Source organism: Apteryx rowi, unplaced genomic scaffold, assembly GCF_003343035.1.
Source record: "Apteryx rowi isolate R43461 unplaced genomic scaffold, aptRow1 scaffold_152, whole genome shotgun sequence".
NCBI lineage: Eukaryota > Metazoa > Chordata > Aves > Apterygiformes > Apterygidae > Apteryx > Apteryx rowi.
Window position 1 is genome coordinate 247577 of NW_020447775.1, and position 19621 is coordinate 267197.

At 43.5% G+C, this 19621-nt stretch overlaps 1 protein-coding gene across 7 annotated transcripts in view; it reads right to left on the reverse strand.

The window, feature by feature from the left end:
* TSPAN4 (tetraspanin 4) overlaps nucleotides 1-19621 on the reverse strand; it is a 282853-nt gene that overhangs the window by 37558 nt on the left and 225674 nt on the right. For all 7 annotated transcript variants that reach the window (XR_003252375.1, XM_026059072.1, XM_026059074.1 and 4 more), the window contains one exon: nucleotides 12642-12716. Coding sequence is in view for 6 of the 7 variants with exons in the window: in XM_026059072.1 (XP_025914857.1) it covers nucleotides 12642-12716 (75 nt within the window). In the remaining variant the exon portion in view is untranslated. The remainder of the gene's footprint in view (nucleotides 1-12641; nucleotides 12717-19621) is intronic.

The window sequence follows — 19621 nt, forward strand, 5'->3', positions numbered from 1 at the left end:
TGAAAGCTAAGCAAGATTTGTGGTCTCAGACTCATAACTGGTGATAAGCTTCTCCTTCCCTCCTCTTCACAAACTAAATATATTGAGAGACTTTAACAAAATTAATTGCAATATTCATCGTTCATGAATTTCTATGCTTGTGTAATTCATTTTCTTGCAGATAGCAAAGCAAAAGGAGGGTCTCTTGCTGCCAAGGTTACAGGATTCATGGGCAAGCCTGCTCAGGACTAATGGGAAACGAGTAAAGGATCTCCCTCGTCACTCCTTTCACTGGGAGCTAGCTTTTAATCGCATTAAATTACTTGTGCCGTCAGTCCACGTTCATTAGGCGAGAGGGACAGCAAGTGAACAAATGCTGCAGCCATTTCCGCCACAATTTTGTATTTTGTGAAGATGATGAGAACTGGGAGCAAAGCTCCCAGCACAGGGACTGACCATATTCATCTTTGGCAAAGCAAAGAGCATGGACCCTCGCTCCACTCCTGCGTCTGCCAACTCCAGTCTTTGGTCCAGGTATGATGGGGGAAGGTGACGGGGAGGCAGCCTGCGCTCCTCGAGAAAAAGCAGTCGCTTTAACTTTTGCTTAGCCCCCGGCCTCTGCCAGCCGGCCGGAGTCGGGGATCGTACCGCATGAGGCCGCTTTGCCCCATCTGGCTGATTCTGCACCTGTACAGTTTTGTTCGAAAATGCTTTCTCAGGAGGTTCGTCTGAAGTATGGAGGCAAATCATATTGCCCTTGGCATATGTAGGAGAAAGAATTCTTCTCTACCCTCTGAATTTTACAGAGACGGGCACATCATGGCACATCCAAAGAGTAAGGAACATTACCTGCCCTCTTCCTGGATTTTTAAGACTGAAGGTGAAAGACCAATCTATTATAAAATACCTAGGACCTACATTATAAAATGCAATTCACCTTTCATTCCCCACTCGCTTTTATACATCTGCTGAGATAAAAGACTTGTTTTGCTTTGTTCTTCCATTTCAATCTGAAATGGAGGACCAGGTGAGGTGTTAGTCCCTCACAGATCAAAGGAAATGATCCAAACCTACAGGCTTATTAATATGATGGCATCTTTCTTCTGCATCTTACCCCTCCATGCACAACCCCACTCCAAAGGGCTCTCTAAGTTCTCCCAAAGTGGGCCAGCAAGGATGAGATACCCAAATTACTTTCAACTTAAAAAAATGCTTTTTATTACGCAGGATGTAGTTAACTATCTCTTCATCCTCATTCTTCTTTAGCACTGATTTCTTTCCTTATCAGATACCCACCCCATCACCACTTAAAAGAGCACCTAGAAGTTGCCGAAGTACAATCTCGCTAACAAGTGTCAAATTCTTGCCTACTTAACTCCACTTAAATGTGTTCAATCAGAACACAGGTTGTCCATGTGTGACCTAAAATCCCCGCTGGATGAGTGTTCCAAGGACAGAAGGTGAAGTGATCTGCAAGTCAGCACTGGCAGGGGGCTATCTCAATGCCCGCTTCCCTGGGAAGCCCAAGCTTCCAGACATCAGAAACTGCAAAAAGGAGAATAATAATTTATCATGTGACCAAAGAATCAAGCTTAAGGCAGAGCATTTTACACCCTTATCACCTGTTTCTAAATCCCCACAAAGATCTACATGGAGCAGGACTCCTTAACCCTTCTCTGATAAATTTGTCTCATCTGGAAAGGTTCACATGGAAAAATCTTCAGAACAAATGAGACCTGAAATCCTTGAATTTAATGAACTTTAAACACAAAAGATGTGGCACAGATAAGGACTTACCAAGTGACCCTTACAGGCCCATAACTCTGCCTGGCATCCTTCTGAGTTCCATATAATCAGACTAGATATAATACTGATTTAAAATATCATGTTGCTTATGTGCACTGAGCTTGTTTCATAAGGGCACACGCAAGGGGTTCGTTGGTCTGTTTTTAAACCTGGCTACTCGCATCTATCTGCCAAACAGGGGATAGCAGAGACCAGACAGGTGAATTCACTGCAGGACCTGCCACAAGTTTCTCCACAAAGTCATCCCAGCCCCCCGGGGAAGACTACGGCTCTTCCAGGCATGCAGCAAACAGGCTTATTCCAAACAGGCAGCTTCTCCAGCTTCACATTGGTCAAAACGGGTCTGGAAGTGGTGGAGGAAGGCCCTATTTCTCTTTTTATATTTCCTAGATCAAGCAGGAGAGTAGTCTGCACCTCAGAGCCTGATCTAGCCTGCTCAGAAAGCTGCCCAGCAATGCTGGCATTTCCGCGGCACCTAAGGAGCTCTCCAGGAGCCACCCCAAGCCCAGGGAACCCCGAACCCAGCTCCACGGGAGCCGCGGGGCCCGACCTAATGCTGTGGAAGCAGACAGCCACATTCTCCATTTTCCCCTACATGTCACTAGCTGATCCTGAGGGGATGGATACAAAAATACAGCCATGCCCAATCACAAAATGTAATAAACAGGTGTGGGGAAAATGGACCTATTAAACCCTCAAAAAGCCCAGCTCAATGTGGGATCAGGTCTCTCTCTGCTGTCCCCTTAGCAGCTGATACCAAGCACAAGTATTCGAAAAACATCCTTTAAGTAAACGGCAGTGAAAGCCTAATTGGAAAACCACGTGCTCCAATAAATACCACTGAGAAATACCTTTAACTTGCACGTTCTCCTTTTGTTTAATCACTGCAAACCTATGACATGCAACAGCAGGAGCATTTTCTCATTTGAAAGTTATTTCTTGCCATTGTATGCCCTTAACAAATAATTATAAAGCAAAACCTGAGATAAAATGGTTGGTAGATGCACAGAGATTTTGGTTAGACTGCATTCCATATTTTTTTTTAAGAAAACTGGTAGCTAGCAACAACAGACAGCCAAAATTAGTACCCAGACTGAGAAAAAAGGCTGAAATAGGAGTATGACAGATCCACATTTTGACTGCTCTGCAATCTGGCCACTCAGCACATACATGCCAGGAATCTTGGAAGACCTGGACAAGAAATGGCAACACTGGGTAGAGGAGCCAGTACTGTAGCACAGGAGAGCAGGGCAGTCATTAGGAATGTGGGTGGGGAAGCCGAGTTATTGCGGTAGAGATTAGGAAACAAATATCCATAGGAAGTTAGATTTCATTAATTTCATTTCTCTTGGAAGTGCTTGATTCGTCCACAGACAAAATTCAACCAACTTCTTAGCAGGCAGCAGCATCCCATAAATGCTGCATTGCAAGCTTAAGAGTTTAACATGCTAGAGAGCAAAACTGCCYGACTAACGCGGCTGCCGCACAGTGCAGTCTCCCCCTGTAATACCCAGCCCTGCGCTCAGGAGAGGACTATTTAGATCACCACGTGGGAAAGCGGGAGAGCGCGATGCCAAGGATATAACATTGAGGATAATGGCTTGGCTCCCGGGAAGACAACGGACTGCGCTGGGTCCAGGATTTCGCCATAAAGTGCTAACCGGTGTGTTCATTGCGTGCTGGCGCCTGACACTGTATGGCGCAAGTAAACCCCTGACCATTGAGCGGCCGCTGGAGGTGGGGCAGCAGCAAGGGCTGCAACACCACCGATGTTTACCTAAAAACCAGCCTCCTCTCAACACACTTGAGGCTTTGCAACACATTCTCCTCCTGCGTTCTTCACAGCCCCCAAAAGAAAATCAATTTCCTTTTTTCCCCAACCTGCCTGACCTTGAAAAAGCYGTTGCTTCTCTTTGTTTGAATGCATTCAGTGGCTTTTGTGCCAACTGCAATGCGTTCACTATTCATCACGCAAAAGGTGGGCCTGAAAGAAATCGTCAGGATGTTTTCTTGTACGTGTGCATTGTATAGAGTGTGCTGATTCTCTTGCTGATTCTCTTCTCAGCTTTTAAATATCCCTTCTGCAATTTTGATTAATTCAAGTCTTATTGCAACTCTCTTAGTCCTGAATTTTTAAAAGAAAAACTAAATGTCTTATGCGATGAATCTAACAAACATCTGTTTTCAAATCAAATCTTTCCTCTTTCATGCTTCATGACTTTCCGCTTTCATTATTCTCCGGAGAAAGGCTTTTTAGTTTCTTAAATATCTTCAATGATCTTTTGAATCTTTTTCCTTTTGCTTCATTTACATTAATTTACCAATTTGTAACATATAATTCAGTTTGCACTTTAATATGCCCTTCAAGCTGACCCCTGGAAAGGTTTCCTAAGTGCTGAGGTTAGGACTATCAATAGAGGAGACATCAGCGCGGCGCAAGATGATACGTATTGCTGTTCTGGCGTTCAGAGTGACAAGGTGGCCGATGGCAAAAACGTCTGGCAGAGCAACAGCATCCTTGGCTTACGGCAGTAATGTACAAAATGGTGCAGGCAAGAAAAGCCAAAATATATACTTTTGTCTAGTAATTCAATAAACTGCCACAGAAAAATAACACATTAAGAAATTGTATCAAAGACTTGAAGACATCCCATAGCAGTAGGAAGAGAGTAAGTAGATGAATGAGCTTCAGTGGGAAAGAACCAAACCTATACCAGGATACTTTATTCTGAAGGACCCATTCCCTGGAATTTAAAGGCACGGAAGAGGGCACACAAAATAATCGCAATACAGCAAATTGAATTAAAATTGTGCCGAGGTTAAAAATGTCTTTGTATAGGTCTCATTCAGTGGTAATGCCAGGACACGATAGCAAAAATCAGTTACACTACTGATTATCCAGCTCGTCAGGGGCACTGAGAACTTGCAGGCAGGAACTGCACCCATTCAGAAATGCCAAAGCAAACTCCTCTCCCTGCTTCCTATTAAGATATATCCCTTTACACAAAATCCGCTTCTCTGTTTCGCAGTTCAGCCATTTCCCATTGACATGTATCACCAATTTTGGTGCTCATTTGCAAAAAGATTCAGAGAGTCCAAGATCTCAAATGATTAAGGGTAATTAGACTGTATTAAAGATGATTACAGATATACTTGGTTGCTCTTACTCTGATTATGTCAGTCCTAAACCTTTTAAAATATCTTCCCTAGGGCTAGTGTCTGTCACACTTGCTGAACCTCCTTCCTACCTCCGAACTTCATAGCAAGGACTCAAACCACAATTATCAGCAGGGAAGACAGCAGCATGGTGCAGCGCAGTGATACTCCAGATGAGCTGCTGATGAGGGGAGCTGTGATATACAGCAGATGCCCAGTATGAGTTTGGATGATATAAAGCATCTGAATAAAAATTTTGGTCTTAAAGCCAACATACTTCAGCTACAACTCCACCTATGAGAACCGAAAGCTAGTAATGGCTTAGAGCTGCTGACCAATACATCATTCTTCCCTCATTTTAGCTAGGAGTCATTCTGTGTTTATCATTGCTGAGTTAAATAAAAGGAAAGAGATGAAAAAAATTCAGCTGCAAATTATACGTAATAAAGCAGTCTACCCACAACATCATTTTTCAATTGCAGCTGACAAGTCTAAGGTGAGGGCTGTATGCTATTGGCCTGCTTGCAGCCTGAGAATATGAAAAGCCATCTTCCCTCCTCTTTTGGGATACATAAAAAATGTTAAACATTTAGTTTACTGTCAACTTCTAATGTTGTCTGAAATACATAGTGACACATCGAAAATGTTTGTAAAATGAATAAAAAAAATGTGCTGTCTGTTTCAATACACCACCTCAGTCACTCCTCTGCATTTGATACTGCTTGTATTTACATGTCTAAAGCTGCCTTAATTATTTTATCCGCTTTCTGAAGCATTCTTTTCTCTTTTAGTCATTCTTCCCTTTTTCAGATACAATGGTAGGAAACATGTATCCATGGTTAGAACAAAATCAAGCAGATGCAAGGTAGGGGGTTAATCACTTCCTAACACTAGTGTTGATGAGCTGTATATAAACCAGCGCCTTTCGCTTAATTCTAGCAGCCACTGAATACCAGTGCGCATTCAGTTCCTCATCCACCTAGACTTTGAAATTGCTTCTTATCTGACCACAGATGAATAACGTAAAGATTTCTCCTCTGTAGGGGTAAGGTCCCATTACATTCATTCAGATATGAGAGGGTTTAGTATTTCCCAGGAGACACTACACCTTGAGGATATAGCCTTCAACCTCACTTCTCTGTTAGAAAACGAGGAGTTCAGCTGCTTACTCACCATTTGTGAGATGTTTTAAGATGCCCAGACAAAAACTAGGCATTTGTGCAGTGTGTTTAATAACTACCGTTACTGTAATCTAGAGTCTTCCTTGGGAGAGGCCAGTTGAAGACCCGCACCGCTCATATTCTATCTACTACAAAACCTGAAATTTAAGACATGAGCATGGGAAATAAATGATTGGAAAAGTGCTCCCACAACAAAAATATACTCTGATGTGCTCCTTAGATTATGAGTTAGCTCCTTATTAGGGATTACAAACCAGCAAAAGAAGGAAGCCCAGATACATCTCTTTCTGTTTTAGGCTAGCTTATCCATCACCTAATATTCGTCAGGAGAGCCTCAGATGAATTTAGTGATGTCAGAAAATAAAAGACAGATCTGGCTGAGCTAAGCCAGGCATAATGGAAGTAGCAGCTGTGTTTGATCCATCGTTACCGCTCTGGGAATTAATTTCTCACTCAACCAGGTTGGAGGTCAGGGCTGGATTTCTCCTGAGAAAAAGCACTACTCCGAATTGCGTGGTGGTACAATATGAACAATATTGTACTTATTGCCATATGAACAAAAATCCTATACTGACTAGGATGAGACATCCAAATTCATCTTCATTTCTGGACTCAGCCAAAATAGGGAGATATGAAGCACGACCAGGTGACAGGCTCTGCATTAACTGATCTTCACATCAGGTACTTGTGTAAGGCATGGGGTTTTATTTAGGAAAGTTTGATTTTTCCTTCCCCCCAACCCATTCCCCTGCTAACATTTTATTCAAGGAATCAATTAGACCTTGATCAACCATCGATCAAGAACTCCCAGTGGGGAGCCCTAATGCATTTTATCTGCAGTTATTGTTCCTGAATAACACCTATTTCTGAGCACACACTTAATTCTTTTCATCAATACTTTGCTATCCCTCAGCAACCCTGTTAATAGCATTTTGCAAGTGCACTTTCAATGAAATCCTCCTCTGACAAATGAATTAGGGAAACTAAGGGATTTCCTTCCGTGTGTTTGCCTTTTCAGGCACACAGGCAAATAAAGTCCATCCCCCTCACCTGCTCCCGCCTAAGAAAAAAAAGAGGTTAAAGTGATGTGTCAGAGTTCAAGATACTATATGGTGAGCTGGTCCAGGACAAACAGAAAGAGATTAGCAATGATGCTATAAGGCAAACATTCATCCATTTTCACCAAATTCCCTAGTGAGGGAAAGAGGTGATGCATCTCTATCATCCCCAGAATTGTTCACCATTATCAGCGTTTCCTTAGCAAGATTCCCTTTTAAGGAAAGAACTCAAAGGCATGCATCAACTTTAATAAGACGCAGGTATATGATTAAGTTAATCATATGGATTTAAGCATGCACTTAAGTCATCTGTTAAATGGAGACAGATTTAAGCTTGTGCCTAAATGCTTCGCTAAAAAAAGCCAAAATGAATTGCTTACAATTAAATGCTTTTGACAAAATTGTTGCAACTCCCTGTTGTGTGACACCAGTATAGAAATGCTAATAAACTAGTTAAAATTAAGTTCATTACTAAGTAAAACCATAAAGACATTTCTAACCGTCTTCTCTAATTTTATACCGCTCACTTAGTTAACATTATTTTGCATTAGAGAAATAAAATGCTTGACCGGGACTAGTGCAGCACCCTCGTGGAGCAATAACTGCAGGGAGTTGCAATCCAGGAGATAATCTATAGATTCCTCCACATCAGCCCAAAATGTTACCTCTGGTTATAGTGGTTACTTTCCAGACTTTTAGCTATGTTAGCACTTATGCAAAAGCCTAATTTCAGAATGCTGCCAAGAGAGGGATGGTAGCTACATGGTGGGAACTGTTCAGTGTGTGGAGAGCTCTTTTAAATGCAAAACAAATGGAGCTCTAACAGAGAAATGAAGTGTGGGAGACCACGCAGGCTGCTCAGAAGCCACTTCACGCACATATCAGAATTTGCACCCTCCGAAGCATGTTACATTAATGCAGCACAGCCAGGCAGAAGAACCACTAAGGGTTAAAGACGGCCTTGCTCCCCAAGAGCCTTCCCCACACTGACCGGTGCAGGGATTTCCCACACCGACACTGTTCCGAAATTGTCCCAGCCTTGCATCGCAGCAGCAACAGCTATGCTCGCTGGGGCACRAGCAGATGACGAGGACCCAAATTTCCACCATCACTCACAAGTTTCAACACTGAGAAGATGTACGCCAGCGTCAGGGTGTAGGCTAAGCCAAATCCTGATGACAAACACTGGTAGAAAAGGCAGGACATCTGTCTGAAGAACGGCGCAGTGCCCATCTGCCCAGCCAGTTTTGTAGGACTTTCCCACCACAGCTTGGGCAGCTGGGATGATCTTCAGCCCTTTACTTCAGCCTCCGCTTCTCCACTTTCGAAAAATCTGCAACGGAGCCTCTGCAGCAGGCTGGGACTGAGCGTGCCGTGTGGTGAAAGCCCTCAGCCTGATTACGAGCCCCTTCCTCAGCCCGGCGAGCAGCTCAGCAGAGCTAACTCGTTTCTGTGAGCTGCTCATCGGGGTACAAGAGCTCCAGTTTGGCCCCGCTGCCTTTGAAGCCAGATGTGAAAGAGGCCGAGACTGAGCTAGGTTTGAAATCATACCCAACACATTCTGGCCTGGTGCCTACAATCTGTACGGGACCGGGCAAAATAGCAATAAGGAATGACAATCTTTTGTTAAGTGCTTTGAGAAACAAAGCAAGAAATGCATCATCTGCAGACCATATTTCTATCAAATACCAATCAAAAGTATAGATGAACTTGTTAAGATTTACCGGGACACAGAGAAAATCAGAGCTTTTTCACACATCTCATGAAAAACCAGAGCTAGCCATTATTTTTCAAACCTCGTCTGTGGGCCATTTTCAACACAGCTAGCCGAGCATGGAATTTAGGCTGTAATTTTCACAGGGACCCCAAGGGAGCTAATTGCCTAATCTTTACTGAAAATTCTGGTCTTAACTTGGAATTGCCAATGGCAGTAACTGCTCCCATAATCAAATATCATAGTCAGTGATCCTTTGGTGCTTTTGTTCCTTAAACTGGCTTGCACTATTCGGCTTGACATTTCAAAAAGGAAAAGAAAAAAAAGAAAAAAAAGCACATTCTGGTTTAGTTATGTTCTTCCATTTCTGGGCATTAAATAGCAGCACCATAGCTCTGCCTATAAATCAGAAAAAATGCAGACATCTGAACAAACAAACCTACTGAAAAAATAATGTATTACAGCTGCAAAAAAGTAAATATGGACCTTTTTTTTTTCTGTGCCTCCAGGAGAACCATCACAGTAAAAATAAATACAGATGCTAAAACCAGAGGGATTGTGCAAGTTAGAACTGGTACAAGACTATGCATTTTATTAGCATAATTTACATTCTAACAGGGTCCAATCTAGTGTTGAGAAGTATTAGGAGTACTGAGCACTCAAAAATCTGAGCCTCTCTCAGCACAGCGGCCTGCTGCTTTCTTTTTGTCACAATAAAAATTAAAGTTAACCCTATCAGTACTCCATGGATCTCTTAAAAATACATATAGACCCTCAGATGCTGCTCTGAATCAATAGAATCAAAATAATGCATATTAAAGAGCAAAGAACAAATTCAGGCCATGGGTAGGTGGCCCTTCACAGGACTCTAACCTACATCTCTGGCACTTGGACTGCTTCAAAGAGGGCATAAATTTAGTAGTAAATTTAGCCTGTGCCAAAACCCTGTGAATGACTATAAAGATTTTCTGTCTTGATTCTTTTTAACAATTAACACCCTGCTAAAGCAAGCGTCCCAGCAACGGACGCAGAGAGACTGCTCCTCACGGCTCAGGACCCAACGCAGCGTGTCCATGCGCCTCTCAGCTTCTGCCTCTCCACCTCGAGAGGGTCACAGCGCTGCCCTGTTTCCACGGGAAGCAGAGATGGATTCCGCCTAAGGCCTTCTGCTTGACAAAGTAGATGTATACAAAAACTGCGGGGGAATCCATTATTTTTCAACCTCTTCTAAAGCCAGAAATGGAAAATAATGATTAGCCCCCATTTTACCGTGGGAAGAAGTTTACATGCACATATGCTCCTAATCATAATTAACCAAAGGCCACCCAGTACTCAAAAAACTTGCTGATCTCCAAATGTATATATGACACAGGAGTTTGCAAAGTCTTAAGCTGCAGAGTCCTTTTTGCTTTTGATGAAGGCATGCAAGGCTAATGCTACTCTCCTCTGATGTGTAGGTGTTAGCGTACATTGTTTCTTCACTGATATTCCAAGGAATTGCCTTAATTAAATTACTGTGGTGGTTAGACCCAGACTTGTCTGGGTTAGCTACGTCCCCAGTGCCAGTAGGTAGGACAATACTGTTCTTCAGATCAGAAAAGCTGGGACACAAATTCTGTCTCACATGCTGTAAGTACTAGTTTTAGGCTGCTACTGTTTTATTTAATCTGTAATAAATTGGGGTAAAGGCAGGACTGCAAGCGTAACGTGGACACAAGCCACTGATCTCCTTGCTGTAAGACCATGGATTGAAAGTCATGCAGGAACACCGAGGCTCACGTTTCATCATCTGCCATACACGGACCACAGCAATTCCTGAACCCAGTAAACCTACATTTCAACCAGGGTCTGTATTTTACAATGAGTTTTGATCTTACAGACAGCTGTAGAGAGGCTCCTGCGTCAAACTCCATTAGGTTACTCAGATGAAGGTTAAATTTCTGAACATCCTTATTAATAACATAGCTAAAAATTTCTGCAAATCAACAAGCTTAAGGAAAGAGGGAATCCTTCCTGACATTTGTTAACTATTTTTACCTCTGAAGAATAAGGACCAATGCTTTTTTTGATGCATTCGTCAGCATAACAGCCCTGATTGCTTTATGGATATAAATATTTCATCTCTTGTCTTTCCCCCACACCCACACGTTTATCGACCTACCAGTCTCAACAACCACCAACAGCAGGGAAGTCTACAAGATGGCAATGTAGAGTGTAAAAAGTACTACTACTCTTCTAAACACGCGCCTTTGAATTTTCAAGTATTTATTCTGTGTCCGTGACTGCACTATCTCATTCATTGTTTTAGACACTGCTATCATTTCGCCTAAGATCTCTTAAGCAGAGGGTCTCTTTCCTTTCCCAAACTGAATCGAGCTAGTCACCATAATCCCTCTTCATGTGCGTTTACTCCTGCCTTTCTAGTGCTTCCCATCGCTTCTGTTACCCTTTGCTGAAAGGAAGCAACCAAAACTCAATACTGAATTCACAAGGAAGATAGTCTATCAATTTAAACAATGACAAGATAATATTTTCTGATTACCTTCCTAAATATATACCAAGTGTTGTATTTGGTTTCTGGAGCCCCATTGCATATTAAGCAGACGCCTTTATGAAGCTGTCATCTATGACGTGGAGATCTTTCTCCCAAGGGGTTAAGAGTAAATCAGAATCCAATAACACAAACGTGTAATTTTAAATTGCCCCTTCTACTTTAATTACCTTGCGAGTTCGTTCTGAGCTCCCGCTCAGCACGGGTCTGGTAACCTCGTTCTCTTCAGGCCTTCAGAAGCGCCCTTGACAATCACTCACACTGTTCATTAACTGAACACTTTAGAGTCTTTCTAAAAAATAAGGTTGCCACTTTATTATTTGCTCCTCATCCAGGCTATTGCTAAAATACTGAGTAAAACCCGGTCTACCACTAAGCCTCAGTGGGTTTTGCTATAAATGTCTTTCCACTCTGTATTTATTGGACATGTAGCTGATGACTTAATTCCTGGCATAATTGCACCACTTGCCCTGTAGTTCTCAAATTCTCTTAGACACCAGTTGTAAGAGACATTGTTAGAAGACTTAGGACTGAATAGACAGATTATGCACAGTTGTGGTCTTGGTTTTGGGTTTATTCACATAAAAATTTTCTAGAATAATTCTTTAACGAGAGGGATAACTCAGACAGGCAATCTTGCCCTTACAACAGAAATAACAGTTAAGCACAGGAACAAAGGTGAAATGTAAGTCAAATTTGAAACCACAAACAAAAGCTGTGTTTATTACACTTCTATACACTTACCTGGGGTTTTCACTGCAATTTAAGTGCACATGTGCTGCAAGGAGCAACTTTGCAAGATAATGACTCGTGCGCCTTTCCCTTTATACCCAACTCATGACACCTCCTTTGTCACGACATTGACATGGCTCCTAAATTGTATTTATAACAAATCCGATTCACGTCTGATGGCGTCTCTGTCTAGGTACTCCAGGTGAGGCTTGCGGGTTTTGTTTTGCTTTGTTTTTAAACGGCATATGCTCTGTGACCTTGAGCTTTGCACAGGAGGGAGCGCGAGAGCCTGGTCCTGCGGGGCTGCTTGTGCATTCACAGAGCCTCCTTCCGARGGGGCATCTCAAGGCAGGCAGGCAGGCGCCTGACGCGCATACCAAGCCCAGGGCTTCATGATTTATTTACAGGGGAAAGGGGCATAAAAATTTGCTGAGAGGAAAAGAAAAGCGAAGAATCTGACTTACCTTGTCAGTGTAGACGAAGAAAAGGATCACAACGGTGAGCTCCAACAGAAATATAATTAACAGCATGATAAAAAACTGTCAAGAGAAGAAGGGGCAGGGAAAAAACAAAACCAAGAAACATCAAAATCTATTTGAGCTTATGCAGGATGCGCAATAGCTACGTTCAGCAGATCATGCAGAAAGGGGAGGTACAACGCAAGAGCGGGCACGCGACACGCAGCAGCCCGGGCACCCCACCGCATCCGGGCACACGGGTGGCTCATTTCTGTCTCTGACTTCAGCAGAAGAGCGTAAAACCCTGCAAAGATCCGTCCCCTCCTAAGGCCGGGGCTCTGCTGGACAGCAGCGCTTGAGGACTCCTCCCAAGCGAGGTTTTCTTTATTTTTGTATCAGACTTCTACAATTACCTGTCACTGAAATGCATAGCTTAGACTTCCCGTTGCTAGAAGAGATTTACTGCTCTATAAACCACGAAGTCAATGCTCCTTTTCGAGGGAGATCCTGGGGGAAGTCAAAGGCACACCCAACAGCCCGTATACTAAGTTAGCTTTAAAAGCCATTTAAGGTAGGTAAACAAATTAGTCCTGGGGACCAAATGAAAGGGACTGATTTGCCCTAAAACCAAAAGTTGGTCTGTAGCCTTTTCTCCTCTCAAGCCAAGGAGCTACCTAAAGCCCAACAGTCAAAAGCTCTAAGGAGCAGGAAAGCTGCTTTTTACACAGGGATTTCAGGATTCTCAAAAGCCCTCAGCTCTGATTGACGTTAGCAGCAACAACCGTAGGCAACGCTGAACACTTCTGAAAAAAATCACATCCTCTGCATTTTGTTAAGATAGGGCRAAAATGAGGCCACTTGAAATCTGGAGTGGCTGCAGGGCATTGGCAGCTTTGTAGAGCCGCAGAGGTCAGGGAGGAAGGCAGCTATAATTAGCCTGTCCTTACCTATCTCTCAAAACACACGCGGGCCAGCTGCCGACGCCGCGCGGGGCTGCGGCAGAGTCGACACAGGGGCTGCACGGACTTTAGAGCAAGCCCTGTCCGTGCGCTGCACYGATGGAGGTCTGCAAAGAGGGGCGAAGGGGAGAGAGTAATTTTGGAAACTTTCTTGGCTCCAGCCAAGGCCCTGCTCCCTACAGCAAAAACTCCATACGCTTGGCAGCCTGCAAGGCCGGAGTACTGAGCAACGCCGCCTTCGCTGGAACACCATTCCCCAAGGAAAAACAGCTACTGTTTAGCTTCAGCCACAAGCCTGCAAACCTGTACAGGTTTAACAGCTAGAAAGCCTTATCAGAGCTCCTTTGCTGCCTGACAAGTCAAAAGAAAACTTTTGAGCCTCTGGGTTTGTGCGACAGAGCTCAGGGCAAAAGACTGAGAAAGGGAAAATATTATTTTCCACTAGGACAATTGCACCATCTGCAGAACTCATTGCATTTGGCTGCAGGAGACTTAAATTAAAGTTTATTTTCAACTCTTCATCACTAGTATCTTCACGCTTGCCTGACACTAATACTGGATCGTATTCCTGCCCAGGTTTGAACGCCGAGCTCGCTCATGCTGGTGATCCAAGCCGATTCCCAGGTCATGACCATCCAGCACTGGCCTTTCACATCACTTTGCAAACCACCCTTGGTGCAGCTAGCTTATAAGGGGATTTTGGACAGCTGCATAGTCTTAACTGCAACAGGGCAAAGTAAATCTCTGTTTGCAAAGATGCATGGACCCTTTGCCCTATTTCATTTAGCTGTGGGGTCCTTTTTTGCTCATCCTCAAAGCACGGGTTATCCAAAAGGCAAACATGAACATTATCGTCTCCCTGTAGAATTCACTGGCATAGCCTGGATTAAGTTAGGCAACTTCCAAAATAAAGTAAGGACTCGTGCCCTTTAGCGACAGTGATTGCACTTCCTGTCACAGCACCCCTATGTCATTAGTTTATAATTTTGCCAAACCTTAATTGTTTAGGCTTATATATTTCAAGTTTATTTCTGTCTAAAGGATAAAAGCCTTTGAAAAAGGTTCAGAAAACGTAGTTCAATTATTTCTAAGAATGAAGCGGGGCAAAGTATATTATTTTGTCCATATTAGATCTCTGGCAACTTGATTTCAAATTCTCTCCCACCCCAGTGCCTGGAGCAGGGACCTGAAACAAGGCGTAGCTCCGTATTGGGCGCACGTACTTTGTCCTTTCCACAAAAATCCACTCATAGCTGGATAAGCCACTAACCTGCAAAAAGCTACATCTCATGCATCCCGCAGGGATGAGAGGGCTTAGTGGCTAAAGTCTTCAAAGACTCCGACCACAGAGAGCACACGCAAATCCTTCCCATAGCTCAGCATGGGACTGGGCAACTCCAAAACCACCCTCCGAGCACCCCCCTTCCTCTCGCAGCTCCCACGCCTGCCCGCGAGGCCTCTCCCCCGTCCTCTCGGGGCTGACGGCCTCCAGGCCTGCAACTGCGAGGATGGCCGGGAAGCAGAGTAAAATTAGGAAGCCCATTTCTCCTGTGCTCTCGAGAAAATTTTTTCTTCCTTCTTCCCACTCGCTGGTGTCCAGACTATGGTAGCATTTCTGGGCTTTTTCAGTTTGTTCTAGAGAAACAGGTCAACCACTCAAAATTTAGGAAGCCTCAGAAAAAAAGCCTTCTTAGGAATGGTAATGTACCACGTCAAAATCTTTCATTACACAGGATCATGCATTTTTCCAGAGGTTCCCTCTCCCAGTCCCCACCCGGACCAGTCCTTCTCTAGAAGGCTGTGTACTAAAGCTACCATTTGCAGGACTCGTTTCATATACTGCAGATTTTGGAAGTCACGCAGTGGACCGAACTTAGCATACACTGTTCACAAAGTCAAAATCTAGACAAGCATGATTATGTCTTTGCTCCATAGAAAAATATTTTCATTTTTAAATAAAACCTCTAGTTTTATGCCAATTTGCATTCATTGATTCATCGTTATCACAGACAACTGACATGCATTAGTAATCCCACTGCACATGCACTGCAGAGATGGGCACTGTATCTTTTATCACAAAGGTAAATTAGGTGAGGTCAAGCTCAAGGTGGAGGCTTAAAATTCACCTCTGGGTAAAAGCTACAGGTGCTTATACATCGGCACATTTAATATCTCCCTGTAAAGAAGAAGAACCCTTCCTGAACCCAAATGAACATGTCAGAAGGCAAAACCCAAGGCTTGAGATTGCCCTGGCTGCAAAGCACAGCCCGCACACTCCATCACGTCTTCTGAGCCATCAAGCTGACGCGTGCGCATGGACGCGTGCACAAGCTGCTCCTCTATTCCCACAGCACCTTCCAGCAAAAGTTCACTGGCAGTTCCATCCTCAGCATCATCCCAAAGGGCACGACGGCCAGTCGGGGGGCCGGAGCAGGCCTGACTAATCCCGTTCAAAGTTAAACGGGAGAAGCACAAGCCCGCTGGAGGCTCACAGCATCCGCAAAGCACCCAAGACCCCACTGCCCCTGCTGGAAACTCTCACAGCTCCTTATCAAATGAATTCTCTCACTATGGTGATAAATAAGGAGAAGAATAAAAATGAGTTTTGCTGTGGTTCACTGGGGCTGCAGGCTGCTGATATAACAAAGATTTATGCATGGAGAAACAACAGTCCCAAAGCAAAGCATTCATGTAAAACCCCACAAAAAAGATTGTACAGAGAGATGCTTTCCCACAGTACTTGCCAAATGGTGGGACACAACTTAGGGGAGGTGCACTGGAGAGGCACCTGCTGCACAGCTCTCCATAAGTTAAAGCAGCAATAACCCCACAGGTGATCTGGTGAGAAGGAAGGTAGGGTGACACCTTTCTGTCTGTGCACCTCTGCCGATTTCCAACCCCAAGGAAAACTAAATTTCCCATTAAAGGACTAGAGAAGAGGAAATACGCAGTTGCGGTGAAGCCTACCTCAAAGCTAAGCATTGCTCTCCTGATGCTAGATAAATATATAACAGAAGAAAAGAGGTCCCAATTTGCAGCTCCATCCCCAGTGGAGCTGTACTTGGCTTTTGCCCCACTAGCTCCAGCTCCCATCACCCAGCACTAAGCAAAGCCTCTAAAGATCAGGAATCAGTTCCTGATTCTCCTACTACAGATATCATTTAAAGCCTGTCTCCAACACAACTCTCAAAGGCACAGAGCAACAAGTTTTAGGGCAGCCACCAAGTTAACTACATTTTCTCTTCTGCTCAGATGAGATTTTCCCATTTCCCCAGTGTTACAGATGCTGCCTCTCTTCATGATGACTGGGAATCACACAGTAATGTATGTGATGGGATCTTTTTGYTTCCCCACTGCCTTTCCTTCCCAAATCTTCTTAATATTTCTATTATGTTGCTCAAATGGCCCATCTCTCCATATCAGGAAGAGCTGATGATTGCACAGCCTCCCAAAGACAACAGTGACCAAACACAATGAAAACCAATCTGCTTGTCTTGTTAGTCTCCCAACACTATGCTCTGAAACCAAACACGATGTAAGCGATGGTGAAATCGGGAATGCTGTGTTTAGACTGACACCCTAAGGTATYGCTTTTAGTTTGACGGGAGTCTCTATAGCACAGGGGGACAGTAGGATCTCAGGGTGCCAGGCCTTCTTCCTTAGGTGTCAGGAGACAGAAGTTTCTCTGCAAGTAGTAGTCAGATCCTCTTTGACAAAGAGGAGGAAAGTACTAAGACGACCCCAAAGCAGTAGTCTAGTCTATCTGGAATAGTCACACATTCACCAAGAGCTTTAAAATCATGGCTTAGCAAATACTTTGTTTAGCCCAAACAGCCTATAAGCTGGTATAACCTACCYAAGAAACTGGGCAAATGCTCCAGCAGCCAGCACGTGCTGTGCTCCACTATCTAGTGCCAGCACTGTTAATTCATTTGCAAGGGAGAGAGTTTTCTTCTTCTCTGACAACATGAGATTAGACACATGAGTATGGTAGGTTGCTCCTGTGAAACTGCTCCAGCAAGCTAAATGGTGTTGGCCTGCAGCAGTTCCCAGGAAGAAGGGGAAAAGAGATTTACAGGCAGTCTTTCCCCTTACACCAACTGCAAGTTTTATACAATCAAGGGTTTTGCCTTTTTAATAGGCTGGATTACCAAGTCCTCACTCATCAGCTTTAATTTCATTACTAAGTTTCACTTCCTAATTAATAAGCACCTCAGGTAGCAGAAATTACAGAGACTTCATATTGGGCTAAAATTTTTGGTCTTCCAACAACAGTTTAACAGCATAGCCTGGGAGGGATTTCACTTGTCTGCCAGGTCCTAAAGTGTATGTATGTAAGTTTGGTCTTCAAGAAGAGTCCTGTGCTGGCTGCTGAAAGGTGAATGTCTTGGCATCACTGAATAACACAGTTTGTAAATGATCTCTGGCTATCATCTGGTCCAATGCCTTGCTCAAAGCATGGTCAACTAGATAATGCTGCTCTGGGCCATGCCCAGTCAAGTTCTGGGTATCTCCAAGGATGGAGAATCTCTGGGCACCCTTTTCCAATATTTGACCACCTTCATGATAACAAAAATATTCCTTCAATCCATTGGAATTTCCCTTGTTGCAACTTGTGTCTGTTATCTCTCGCCCTGTCCCTGCGCACCTTTCAGAAAGGTCTGGCTCCATTTTCTCTATACTCTATCTTAAAGTAGTTGAAGACAGGAATAAATTCTCCTCCTGCTCTTCATTTTTTAAGGCAGAATAACCCCAGCTCCCTCAGCTTCTCCTTGCATATCATGTGCTTCAGCCCTATAACCATCCCAGTGGCTCTCCGCTGGACTCTTCCCAGTATGTCAGTGTAGATCTTGTACTGGGGAGCCCCAAACCGGGCACAGTATTCCAGGTGTCATCTCATCTAATTCTGGAAGCAGGTGTTATTCTTTCCCAGTTTCAAGGAAGGTAAGGGAACCTCGGTCTTGCTATGGCCCATAGCTACCCATTTATTACATTTATCTTTTTATTTTTAAATAAAACGATGGCACATATTAAAGCGCAGCCTCTCCATACATATGAAAGGTCTGTGCTGTTGTCATCAAAAGGAGAAGGTCCTTTATTTTTTAGTTAAAGGAAGATTATCAGATTGGGTTACAGTGCTTTGGGCCCAATCTTAAAAAAAAAAATTCTTTATTGGTTTTTAGATTATATTTTGATATGAATAGAAGTAGTATCAACAATTATATCACATGCTGCATGTAACCTTCTCTGCAGGGATAGCATCTTATCTTTAATACCGGAAGTGTAAACAGTATTTGAACTCTCCCTTTTTTTGAATAAATGCAGTCAAACCTTTACCTGCAAATTCAGAGAGCTCCATTAAGGCCAAAAGAACTTCAGAGACTTTACAACAGTCACACGTTAATAAGCTGCTCATAAATGAAGACCTTTCCTTGCATTTAACATGCTCTATAATTTTCCTGTTACTTTTCTCATAAATTATATTCTTTATACTGAAATAATATGTCAGCCCCATTGCAACTGCCACATTATTATGGTTGGGATTGTCAAAACCCGTGGTGGTCCCTACAGAAGTGTAGCATCCGCTGCCTAACCAAGCCAAAGCAGAGCACAGCTTAGACGCACAAAGCTGGGCACCTAAAGGGGTCCTGAATACCACAAACTACTGACGCATTTATTGCAAGTTATACATGAAAAATCAAGCACCTATAAAAGGTCAAAAGCAATGCAAGAATCACACTGTCTTCTGCAGGTGCTGGAGAACAACTGCCCCTAAATAGGGCTTTACATACCTACTTTTAGGCACCAACACTTGACAACGTTGACTCTGGCTTTCTAAGCACCACATCAGAAAAATCATCCCCCAGCATTTTAGAAAGCTTTCCAGAATAGCTTTTTCATGACATACTTGTACATGACTTCCACAGAATGCAATCTGATGTGGGAGAGATTTTATCAGCACTCAAAAAAAAGAGGCTTTTTTCCACTTTTGAAAGCAAAAGTGTTTAATATACCACTAAGTCTCAT